Source organism: Vombatus ursinus, unplaced genomic scaffold (assembly GCF_900497805.2).
Source record: "Vombatus ursinus unplaced genomic scaffold, bare-nosed wombat genome assembly UNPS02011767.1, whole genome shotgun sequence".
Classification (NCBI taxonomy): Eukaryota; Metazoa; Chordata; class Mammalia; order Diprotodontia; family Vombatidae; genus Vombatus; species Vombatus ursinus.
The window spans coordinates 341772-354120 of NW_020951545.1; the positions used below are offsets into that span (position 1 = coordinate 341772).

General features: G+C 37.9%; 1 protein-coding gene across 3 annotated transcripts in view; it reads right to left on the reverse strand.

Moving 5' to 3' along the window:
• Positions 1–4085: 4085 nt before the first annotated feature.
• ESRP1 (epithelial splicing regulatory protein 1) overlaps positions 4086–12349 on the reverse strand; it is a 106419-nt gene continuing 98155 nt past the window's right edge. For all 3 annotated transcript variants that reach the window (XM_027856975.1, XM_027856972.1, XM_027856973.1), the window contains one exon: positions 4086–5723. Coding sequence is in view for 1 of the 3 variants with exons in the window: in XM_027856973.1 (XP_027712774.1) it covers positions 5717–5723 (7 nt within the window). In the remaining 2 variants the exon portion in view is untranslated. The remainder of the gene's footprint in view (positions 5724–12349) is intronic.

Below are 12349 nucleotides of genomic sequence, written 5' to 3' on the forward strand. Positions count from 1 at the left end.
GTTCATACATGTCTTCTCATCTGGTGCAACTATTCCATTTTCTCCCAAAAACTGCTCATAAGAGTTATACTCAACATGCTGGGGGGCTCCCTCTGATTCTTTGCTATTACATAGATAACAGTGGAGGATATGGGGTGTCTGTTGGCTATTCCTCAATCCCTCTAGATGCCTGGTTTGCTTCCTTTTCTGAATGTCATGATGAAACTTAATAGGTTTAGATACAGCATCTTACACATGGATTAAAGAAAATCAAGGGTAAGATGAAGAAAACGCAGCTAGACAGCAGATGATCTGAAAATGATCTGCAAATTTAGGGAACTGCAACGGCAATGTTTCAAGTGTACTGTGGCAGCCGAAGAAGCTAATGTGATCCTGGGTTACATTAGAAGAGGCATAGATCCCCAATTGATAAATGGTCAAAGAATATGAACAGAAAGTTCTCAGATGAAGAAATTAAAGCCATCTATAGTCTTATGAAAAAAATGCTCAAAATCACTATTGATTAGAGAAATGCAAATCAAAACAACTCTGAGGTACCACATCACACCTATCAGATTGGCCAACATAACAAAACAGGAAAACGATAAATGTTGGAGAAGATGTGGGAAAATTGGAACACTAATGCATTGTTGGTGGAGTTGTGAAATGATCCAACCATTTTGGAGAGCAATTTGGAACTATGTCCAAAGGGCTATAAAAATGTGCATCCCCTTTGACCCTGTGCTATTAAACAGCATTTCTAGAGCTATATCCCAAAGAGATCATACAAATGGGAAAAGGACCCACATGTACAAAAATATTTATAGCAGTTCTTTTTCTGGTGGCAAAGAATTGGAAATTGAGAGGATGCCCGTCAATTGGGGAATGGCTGAACAAGTTGTGGTATATGAATGTAATGAAATACTATTGTGCTACAAGAAATGATGAGCAGGCTGACTTCAGAAAAACCTGGAAAGACTTGTATGGTCTGATGCTGAGTGAAGTGAGCAGAACCAAGAGAATGTTGTACACAGTAACAGCCATATTGTGCGATGACTAATGTTGATAAACTTAACCCTTCCCAGCAATACAAGAATCTAAAACATCTCCAGAGACCTCGTGATGGAAAATGCTACCCTCATCCAAAGAAAGAACTATGGAAGTTGAATTGCTATTTTTTTTCTCTTCTGTTGAGTTTTGTTTCCTCTTTCTGATGATTCCTCCTATTGGTTTTAATTTTTACTTACAACATCACTAATGTGATAATATGTTTAATAGGAATGTAAATGTATAGCCTATATCAGATTGTGCGCCATCTTGGGGAGGGTGGTGGGGAGGAAGGGAGAGAAAAATTTTAAACTCAAAAGCATATGGAAGTGATTATTGATAAATCAAAATAAATTAATAAAAAAAACAAATCACTTGATATTTCTGATCCTCTGTTTCTTCACCTATAAAGTAAGGGTAGTAGCAAAGTAGTTATCTCTGAAGTCCTTTCAAGCTACCAATCTATGATCCTATGAAGCTGAATAAGGCTGTAACGTCTCCCCTGTGAGTCTTTTCTCCAGGTTAAATGCCCTCACTTCTTTCAATCATTACTCCTCTTGGGGCAGGATTCTTGACACCAGCTTACTAGTTTCTAAAATGTGGTGCCCAGAACTCAGTACAGTCTTACAGATGTGGTCTGGTCAATGCAGAGGACAGCAGAGCTATTACCTCTCTTGTCCTAAACAAAAAGAACAAGAGGCCGAGGAGAGGGGCTGTTTATGGAATGATGATGGCCAACATTTATATAAAGTCTACTTTGTACCAGGCACTATACAAAGCAATTTGCAATTGTAATTTCATTTGATCCCCTCAACAACCCTGGGAGGTAGATGCTGTTATAGTACCCATTTTACAGATGAGGCAACTGGGGCAAACAGGGATTAAATGACATGCCCAGGGTCACATAGCTAGTAGGTGTCTGAGGCCACATTTGAACTTAGATCTTCCTGACTTCAAGCCAGGGTACCGCAGAAGATAGAATACAAAAGTTGATAAGAACTAATCAAAGCTGACAGGCAGGATCTAGAGTTGTTTTGCTGGGAGCCATGTTGAGAGACCCTGCTGAGAACTGATTGGCTGGCAGAAGGAAAGACTGCCCTGTATTCTGAGGGGAAAACTCAAAGAGTTTTGCTTATGCTGCTCTTTCTTGCGTCTTAGGTTCCCCAAAGGAAGACAAAGATTTGCATCTTCTCTGAGTGAGAGGAGACATGGCATGACTGAGAGCTGATTGAACAAAGCAGAATCCTCTTCTGTTTGAAGAATTGGCTGGGGCAAGGCTGCATGACCCTTTCACTGTCTACAGCTTGTGAGGGAGAAACTGCCCAGAATTTTAGAGATGACCTGAGAGAGATTGGCAGTTCTCTGGCTTTTGGGGACTGTTTCAAATGGAAGAGTATAATTGTTTCTCAGCACCCTGTGATGGTTGGTTGCATGTTAAAAGAATTTGTCCCTACTTTAGTGGTCTAAGAATGACAGAGAACTCTTTGCCCAGCAGGATCTACAGGCTAGCAGACAGCAGAGGAAGTTTTACCTGGCAGGTGATGATTCTGCAGATTATACTCTAAATAGCCCCAGGACATCAAGGCCTGCCATTCAGAGTTGTGATTGCCTCAGCCACATGTATTTGCCTATTCATCTGCTTCCCTGCTAGGTTTCCGAAGGTGTATGTCCACACTTCTGCATGTGTGTATTAGTGGTAGACTGTGACCCGGGTTTATATTATTCCTATTCTTGCATTCTATTGAATACGATCATTCCTCTTCTTGCCTCCTGTTGAGTAAGTTATGACTGTTGTTGCTTTTGCCTTATGCTGAAGTAACTGTTTTATGTTTGAGTTAGTGGTGTCTAAAATGTTTATAGACGCCCTTTTTGTAGTACCAAAGAACTGTATAGAAAGTAGATGTCCACTGATTTGGGAATGGCCAAACAAACTGTGGCATAGGAATGTAATGAACTATTGTTATGCAGTAAAATGGCAAATGTGGTGAATACAAAGCAGCATGGAAAGACTTAGATCAACTGAAGCAAAGGAAAGTAGGCAAGGCCAAGAAAACATACACAATGACAACAATGGAAGTGGAAAGAAAAACGGTCACAAAACAGTCAAAAAATAATGTTGCAGATTACAAAGAACAAGTCAGATCCCCAAAGAAGGGATCTAAAAAGACATCTCTCTTCTCTCCTTTGCAGACGTGAGGGCTTCATAGGTGTGGAACACTGCATATATTGTCATATTTTGGGGATGTAGTGATCAGCTTTGCATATTTTTCCTCTTCTCTTTTTTTAAAATTTTTTTTTAAAGTTCTTTGTTGTAATGAATATACCTTAGAGAACTGTTTGGGCTTCCTCTTTAGGAAGGAGGAGTGAATAGATATAGATGAAATTTTAGGCAACATAAAAACCAAAGATATTAATAAAAACTAATTTTGAAAAAGAGTTAACGTTATTATGATAGTTATCATGACAACTAACGAAAAGCATACCAGTGAGGGCTTGGGAGCCATACTGTGTAAGAGTGTGTTTCCTTTTTTTCCTCACATACACACTAAGGTTACCCTGAGGGCCTGAGCAAATTGGAGTAATAGCCACATAGTTATGTCCAGCCCTCATCCTCTGGGAAAAAACCAGTCCAGGGAAAAAAGATCAGAGGCGATTGGTGGGCCACATTAATTGGAAATTTTCCAATATTAATCTTTAAAGATTCTAAAATCCGGTAGGTACTGCATTTTTTTTTTTAAACTTTAGAGAACAGGATACATTGTATTAGATATTGAGTTGGGAATGGGACCCACTTTTTTTCACTTTTAACCAACATTTATTGAGAACCTACTGTGTGCAAAGCACATTGCTAGGTAAAGTAGGGGAGATAAATCAAGATGAAAAAGGGAATGCCTTTGCTTTTAAAGAGTCATTTTATAAGACTTCATGAAAACTCAAGGGTAGTCATATAGGAGAGAGGAAAACAAAATTCAAATCTCCAGAGATTTTATTTTGCCTTCTTTCAGCACTCTACTCTTCCAGTAACAAAATGAGAATTAAAAAACAGCAGTGCACAAACATTGAGATTAGTCAGGAAGGAGAGTTTTATTATCAAATGTCAACAATTCTACAAAAAACAACACATCAATACACATATTAGTGTTAGTTTAACTGTTTACCTTGTAAGGCTTTCAAAGCTTTGGGTAGACAGTACCTTAAGGCATCTCAAGTATTAAGAATTCTCTTTTCTGATCTTAAGTGCCAGTAGTCACTAGTTTTCATCTAAATTATGAACTTTCTCTTCCTACTGAAGTTAAAGGTTGGCCATCTGTGGTTGGCTGAGGAGGGGCATTGTTTGGCTCTCCATTCAAGGTATATGATGATCCAAAATAATGCTAAGTGAGTAAAAATAGCAGCCACTAGCAGCCACATATGTTTGCATTCAAGCAAAAGGCAGAGGAGTTACTTAATGAAATATGTGCAATTAGTTTACTCAAACCTGGTTTCTTCTTTGGAGTTAGGTGATGCAACTGTACTACCTAACTGAACTACAGTGTCTAATATTGCACTTTTGTAGCATAAACACAGTTAAACACAGAGTGCTAACCACCACTGACCCCTTCAGGCACTGTTCATATACTGTATCAGTGTTGTTTTTAATCTCCTGTCTCAGTCTAGCACAGTGATTATAGTTCTATGTCTGAGCAAGTTATAATTGTCAAATAATTAAGCTGTTTAAGAGAAGACAAACATTTTATGGCTATTTTAGTATGTACAAGCATTCATTTCAGTTACAATTTATTGCTTCCTAGAATATAACATTCAGATGTTTCTACATTTTCAACATTAAAATCTACAATATGTTTTTGATTGAAGTCCAAAACAGTCAGTAATGAAAAACGTACAGGTATAAAATATCCCATCTAAAGCCATGATATCCAGCTCCTGGTCAAACAGGAACCAAGTACTGTAGCTATTCACTTTTTTGGTCTTCTGAGTGTTTTGGCCACTGGTTCAATATCATTTATAAGGGGTACTTATTTTCAAAGAAGCTACCTTTTAGTTGTTGTTGTTGTTGTGTTTTCTTTAGAGCTCCTCCACACATTCCCTCAGCCCAGGGGTGGCGGGTAGGGTGGGAGAAGAGAATCATTTCAGTGTTTGGACTGTAAGGCAGCATGGCAAAGAGGTCAGGAAAAATTCAGCTTATGATTTTCTCCATTCATAATTTGCTTCTTTATTTAGTGGGAGGAGTGGAAATGAAGGGGTAGGAAGGTTCTTAGAGAAGAGTAGAAAAAAAACCAAAAAAATTAAATAAGACCTCCAAATCATTACTGATGCTTGGAGATGGTAGATTATGTTTTGTTTCTCTTTTTGCTGTTAAGATCCTAAGAGTTCCATGTGGACAACACTTGAGATATCACAGACTGTAAGTCTCTGACTAAAGGGAATAGGGACCTCAGATATCAAATTCACATTTTAAATGTCAATCTGTGATCAGCACAGAGCCAGGAGCGCTATATGCTGCTTGCAAAGGCAAAAACAACTATAAGATTTGGCTTTATTGGCTCAAGTTTTCACTCCACCAAAATGTAGGGCCCCTTGTCCCTGTCAAATTGTGTTGCTGAGAATACTGCAGCCTGAATGTAAAACTCTCTCTGAAGTTTCCAGGAGTCCTCTGGTTTCTGAGGGTTTCAGGCCCACCTTAAATCTCTCAAACACTGTAAAAAGGAAGGAAGAAAAAAAATCAATATATTTTGGCTTTGAATCTTCTTAGAGATAATATACAAAGATTAATTATGAGTTCTTGTAAGATCAGAACCAACTTCTGATTTCAGGCTGTAAACATATTATACATATTGCAAAACTATTATTTCTTCATGTGATATAGCCTCCCAGCAATGACATGAGTGGTACAGACACAAATTATCTAATCAGTAATAATGACAGAAATTTAAAATAATTTAAATTCAATTTTCAGAAGAGGAGTAAACATATATGTACCAGGTAGTACAGTAGAGCACTGGAGTCAGAAGACCCAAGTTCAAGTCCAGCCCCAGACAATAGCTGTGTGACCCTGGGCAAGTCACTTAACCTGTTTGCCTCAGTTTCTTCAACTGTATAATGTGTACAATAATAACACTTACCTCCTAGGGTTGTTATAAAGAACAAAATAGATATTTGTAAAGCGCTTAGCACAGCACTTGGCAGAGTAAACACCATACAAATGTTAGCTACTTTTATTCTTATTAATTATTCTTATATGCAAATACCAAAGAACCAAAAAAATCTATTTCAAGAAGAGCTTGAAATGTATTTTACTAAAAACAACCCAACTATCCCAAGAATTCAAAATGAAAATAAACTTGAATAGCATATACTTTCACATTTAAAAGAAAGTAAAATGACAAAATGAGTGGAGGTAGAGATAAACAGTGCTTTAGAGCTGAATTATGGTCTCTGGCTAACTTTCAAGATTACTCTGTTGTTGTTCAGTCCTTTTCAGTTGTATCTGACTCTTCATGACCCTATCTGGGGTTTTCTTGGCAAAGATACTTCAGTGGTTTGCCATTTCCTTCTCCAGTTCATTTTATAGATGAGGAAACTGAGGCAAATAGGGTTAAGTGACTGGTCCAGGGTCATATAGCTTAGTAAGTGTCTAAGGTCAGTTTTGAACACAGGAAGATGAATCTTTCTGACTCCAGGCCTGGCATTCCACCCACTGCATCACCTTTAGAGATTATGGATTCCATATAAAATTTGCTTTAAAAATCACTTTTAGATGGGGCAGCTAGGTGGCACAATGGATAGAGTGCTGGCCCTGAAGTCAGGAGGACCTGAGTTCAAATCTGCCCTCAGACCAAATACTTTACACTTACTACCTGTGTGACCCTGGGCAAGTCACTTAACCCCAATTGCCTAATTAAAAAAATAAAAATTAAAAAAATCACTTCTAGTGAGGCAGCTAGGTGGTGCAGGGGAGACAGCACTCAGGGAGACCTGAGTTCAAATACAACCTCAGACCAGACACTTGACACTTATGAGCTGGGTGACCCTGGGCAAGTCACTTAACCCCATTACCTAGCCTAAAAAAAAATCAATTTTAGAATAATTATTAGACTTATTAAAAACGGGTGTTTAAGATATAAAACGTAATAATAATAATAATAATGATAGCTAACATTTATATAGTGCATCCTAAGTGCCAGGCCCTGCAGGCTTTACAAATTATCCCAAATCATCATAACTAGCCTGAGAGATAGGTGCTATTATTATCCCCATTTTATAGTTGAGAAAACTGAGGCATACATAGGTTAAGTAACTTGTCCAAGGTCACACAACTAGCCAGTGTCAAGCCACATTTGAACTCAGATCCTTCTACCTATAAGCCCAGCGCTCCATGCGCTGGGCCACCAAACTGCCTTGTGTGAAGTGATATATTAAATGATCATAAATAGGCATTTATCCTAAGACAGTCTGATAGTAGACTTTCAGTAGAAAGTCCACTTATAAAAATACACAGAGGAAGATGAATGAGCTACATGACCCATGAACCTTTTTAGTCAAGTGTGACTTTGAAAATATGAGAGGACTATAAGGTGCTGTGGGACTGACTGGTGGGGAGTGGCGCAGCAAGACTCACAACTTCAGATGCAAACAGCTCCTTCAGTCCGCTGGTAATTATAGAATACACACCAAGCAAGGGTGTTAACCAATTAACCAGGCAAGTTTTTAACAAACTTCAGCTCTTCATAGGATGTTGTAAGCGATACTGTCTACGTCATCATTTACTCACAGGCAGGCCAACGGTCTATCAAAATGGTTTGTCTTGGTTGAATTAATTTAAAAGGTATTGGGAAGCAAAGAATTGTTATTTTCTTTTCTTTGTCGTGGGTGAGATTCTCTACTCTAAGATAAGGCAGGGTTAAGTGAGGTCTAGGGGACAACTGCTTACATTTCACATTATCCAAATGAATGAATAGGCATGAAGAAAATGATTCGGCTGCTCAAGTTAGATTAACTCTGAATCTTGTTCCATTTGGTAGATGTTTTTGTCCAGCAGACAAATCATAGTTATAAATCTGTTTTTTCTAATATCTCCGAAGTGACATAAGGCAACTACTCACAATGAAAAATAAAGGTGAATAGCTTAAGCTATGTTTGAGGCTACTTTCAAATCAATGAGGCTGCTCTCAAATTAAGCACTCTGAAAATAGGGATGCCATTCTTACATGTTTTCTTTTGTCATCTGCCTGCACATAAATGAACAGCATCATTATAAACATTCCATCCCAGTAATTCTGGTAAATTCATTCTAGGAATTTTACCCTAATCACATTTTTTTCTGGGTCTTTAAAAAAAAAATTAATAGTTCCTTTAAAAAAAATCATCGGGGGCAGCTATGTGGCACAGTGGATAGAACAGTAGTCTTGGAGTCGGGAGGACCCGAGTTCAAATCCAGCCTCAGACACTTGACACTTAACTAGCTATGTGACCCTGGGCAAGTCACTTAATCCCATTGCCTAGCTCCCCCCCCAAAAAATCATTGGCACTTCCTAATAGCTTCCACCTACACCTCTGAAAGAACCCATCCTTATAAGAAAACAATTAAGCAAAAATAAATACATTGGCCGTGTTGGGCAACGTATATTTTATTCCCTATGTATATAGTCCATCATCTGTCTCTCTTGCTAGGAGGGAGGGATGTTTCCCCACCACTCTTTTCAAGTCACAATTGGCTATTGCATTGCATCAGAGTTTTCTGATGTCTTTGAATGAATGTTATTATCCTTCTCATTATTCTCAAGATTGTATTTTGAAAACTGACGAATTGCTAAATTCAAATCAACTTGTTTAAGAGCAGGATCAAAATTGTTTTGAATGAAGAAAACACATTAAAATACCCAAGCATTGCTAAGTCACTAGTATTTCACTACACAAAAGGGAAGGCACAAGAGGACTGGAGTCCATTGAAGCTTTCTGCTTGTGAAGAGTTGCGTAATGGAAAATACTGGAGGAACTGAGTCTACAAAGTAATGACAGAAGCACATGGGAAAAAAATGTCACCTCTATCTATCCTTACTTGCCAATCTCCTAATGGCTCTAAGTGTCTCTCCGTGTCCATTCCATCGTCCCCTCAGCTGCCAGGGATATTCCTAAAGCACATGTCTGACAATGTTACTCTGTTGCTCAAGAGGCTACCATGGCTCCCTACTGGATATAGGGTAAAATATAAGTTTCTCAGTTTGGCATTTAACACCCTTTATCATCTACCTCTCTTCCTACCTTTTCCATAGTTATTTCACTATTCTCCTTCAATTCAAACATCCCAGCCAAAGTGGTCTGCTTGCTGTTCCATCTCTTATCAGTTTCCCATAACTCCTTCCTTGCCTCCATTTCTTAGAAGCCATCTTTTCAAAGTTCAGCTCAAATGCCACTTCTTTTAGAAACTTTTTATTGATCACCCCTGTTAACCTCCTTCTTCCTCCCCCAAATAACCTTGTGTAGAGATTGTATTTACTTATAAACATATAATTGTTTCCCAATAGAATGTAGATTCCTTGAAGAGATAATGTTTTGTTTCACTTAATATCCACATCATCTGAAAATGGTAGTCACTTAATAAGTGCTTGATTTAAAATGCAGTTCTGAGGTCTGCTTCCTAATTATTGTCCTGAGGGTACCTCCTCGGAGAACTTTTTGAACACTGAATATAACAGAGGGACACAACATGGAACCAAGAAATACTATTTACTAAGACTGTCAAAAAGTAACTACCCCAAATTAATTTGAGCTAGAGTTGTGAAGGACCAACACTGGAGCTCACTTCTAACCTAATAAACTAACCTAGATTTTTATACTTATCTGAGAGCTATGAGCTAGTTTTTACCCACTCAAGTGTGGATTAAAATGGGAAGGTACATAGAGCTTTCTAAATGTAGTCTTGATAGCCAATATTTATGAGAAACCTGTTAGGAAAGCTTATTAGAGATGATGAAAGAATTGCCAAGAAAAAAATTGAGAACTCCATACAGACACATTTCAATGAGATTCAAAGCTTGATAAATTAGAGAACATTACGTGAATAAACTGCCTATGTTGAGGCTTAATCAGAACCAATCAAAAGATATAATTTTTTTTACACCTGTAGCTATTTAAAAGAAGGGTCTTTGTTTTTTTCAGGTTGCTTGCCCAACCCTATGAACAACATTTTTTCCCGTTTTTTAAAAATAAGGGTCAAATACCCAAGATACAAAGCTTCAGAACACTGCATTTCATGTTTTGTTTTAATGCTGAAATAAACAAAAAGTGATCCCATGATAAAGAATCATTTGCTTCTTGAACAGTTCAGTGGTTCTAATGACATAGAGTAATTTGTATGTTAATTATAGAGGAAAATGTAGAATATTTTTCTCTTCATTCTCCCAAACAGCTACAGGTTGTTTTAAATTTCCAAAGTTGGAATGATTTTCTCCTGCACAGTTTCTTTAACAGATGAAGAACAGAATTCTGCCTTGATTGTCTGTACTGTTACACAAAGCTTATAACCATCCAATACAATACATATGAACTTCAGTTAATACTTTTTTGCCTTAGTGATTCATTGGTTCTTTTCCCTCTACATTTATACAACATGAAACCAATGGACTTATAGCCTTCAAAACTCAAATCTGAGACCTTCCTATAGTATTACTTGAACTGCCTTTTTATTTATTTTTTCCCCGCCAGAATGTAAGACACTAAGGACTAAAAGAAAAAAGCAAAAACCATTTTCTGCTCATATGAAGAATACAATGTATAAAAGGATCAGTGAATATAAGATAATTTGAGGAGCTAGAGAAGACTGACAACTGGATGAGGTAGGAGGAGCAGAAGAGGATTTGCATAGGAGGCGTTACCCGTGTTGAGCCTTAAATGATGCTAAGGTTTCTGAGAGAAAGAAGAGAGTATATTCCAGACATGGAGGGGATCCTGTGAAAAGGCGCAGAAAGGAAAGAGGGAAGGTGGATTTCAAGGAACAGCAAGCTGTCCCATGTAACTCAGACATAGAGTGTACAAAGGGAAATAATCTGAAGGTACTTATCAAGACAGGTTGGAACCAGATTGTGGGGAATCTGAAATATTAGGCTGAAAACTTTGCATTTTATGATAGAGGCAATAGAGAATCACTGAAGACATTGAGTGCAGAAGGGACATGTCAGACCTGTGCCTTAGGAGGAATCTATAACTTACTCAGTAATTATATTTACCAAAAATGTGAAGCTTTGCTTTATTCTAATGGAAGCATAACTCATTTTTATGATTCACTTTTTCTATTTTCCATAACAATCACAGATTCCACCAATCTAGAAGAATGCTTGTATTTGAAGCTGTTTCTTTATATCCTATACTTTACAACATCCCTTTTTTAAAAAAAATTATTTTTAGTTTTCAACATTGACTTTTATAAGATTTTGAGTTCTAAATTTTCTCCCTTCCCCCTCCCCAAGACAGCATGCAATCATATAGGCTATACATGTATAAACATATTAAACATATTTCCACATTAGTCATATACTTTACAACACTCTTAAAAGAATTTTGGTTTCACCTCCCCAAACATCATATATCATGTCCCCATGCCAGGTATCCTCTCTTACCCCTTACCTTCCCCTTTCAGCTTCCTTTTGTATAAGATCTTCCCTCATTAGAGTGTAAGCTCGTTGACGGCAGGGGCTGTCTTTCTTTTTCTTATTTGTATCCCCAGCAATTAGCAGAGTGCCTGGCACTTGGTAGATACTTAAATATGTTTATTGACTATTGTCTAAGAGGGCAGTGTTGGCCTTTGGAGTAGGTTAGCCTGCTCAACAAGTTAGCCAGTGCCATTCAGCAGTTATGAAGAGTCCTGTGTTGCCACCCTCCAGTGTGCATTAGAACAGAAAGGACTAGAACATACTAATTCACCATCAGCATATCAAGTACTGTGATCTAAAATCAGCAGGAAGTGCTGTCAGTCTCTCTTTGTCTCTCACACACACCCACACACACCCCTTCCAACAATACAAGAAATTTCAGAAGGTTAAAAATGTTTTTCAGATGTCCAGCTTCATCTATAATCCTGAGCCCAAAGAATGAGTTGCCAGGAAAATGGTTTTTACTCAACATTTTGGAAAGCAATGGTAGGACTTTTTTTTTTCTTTTTAAAGTAATTGGGGTTAAGTGACTTGCCCAGGGTTATACAGCTAGTAAGTGTCAAGTGTTTGTCTGAGGCCGGATTTGAACTCAGGTCCTCCTGACTTCAGGGCTGGTCCTCTATCCACTGTGCCACCTAGCTGCCCCTGACATTTCTTTATTTATATGGGGTTTC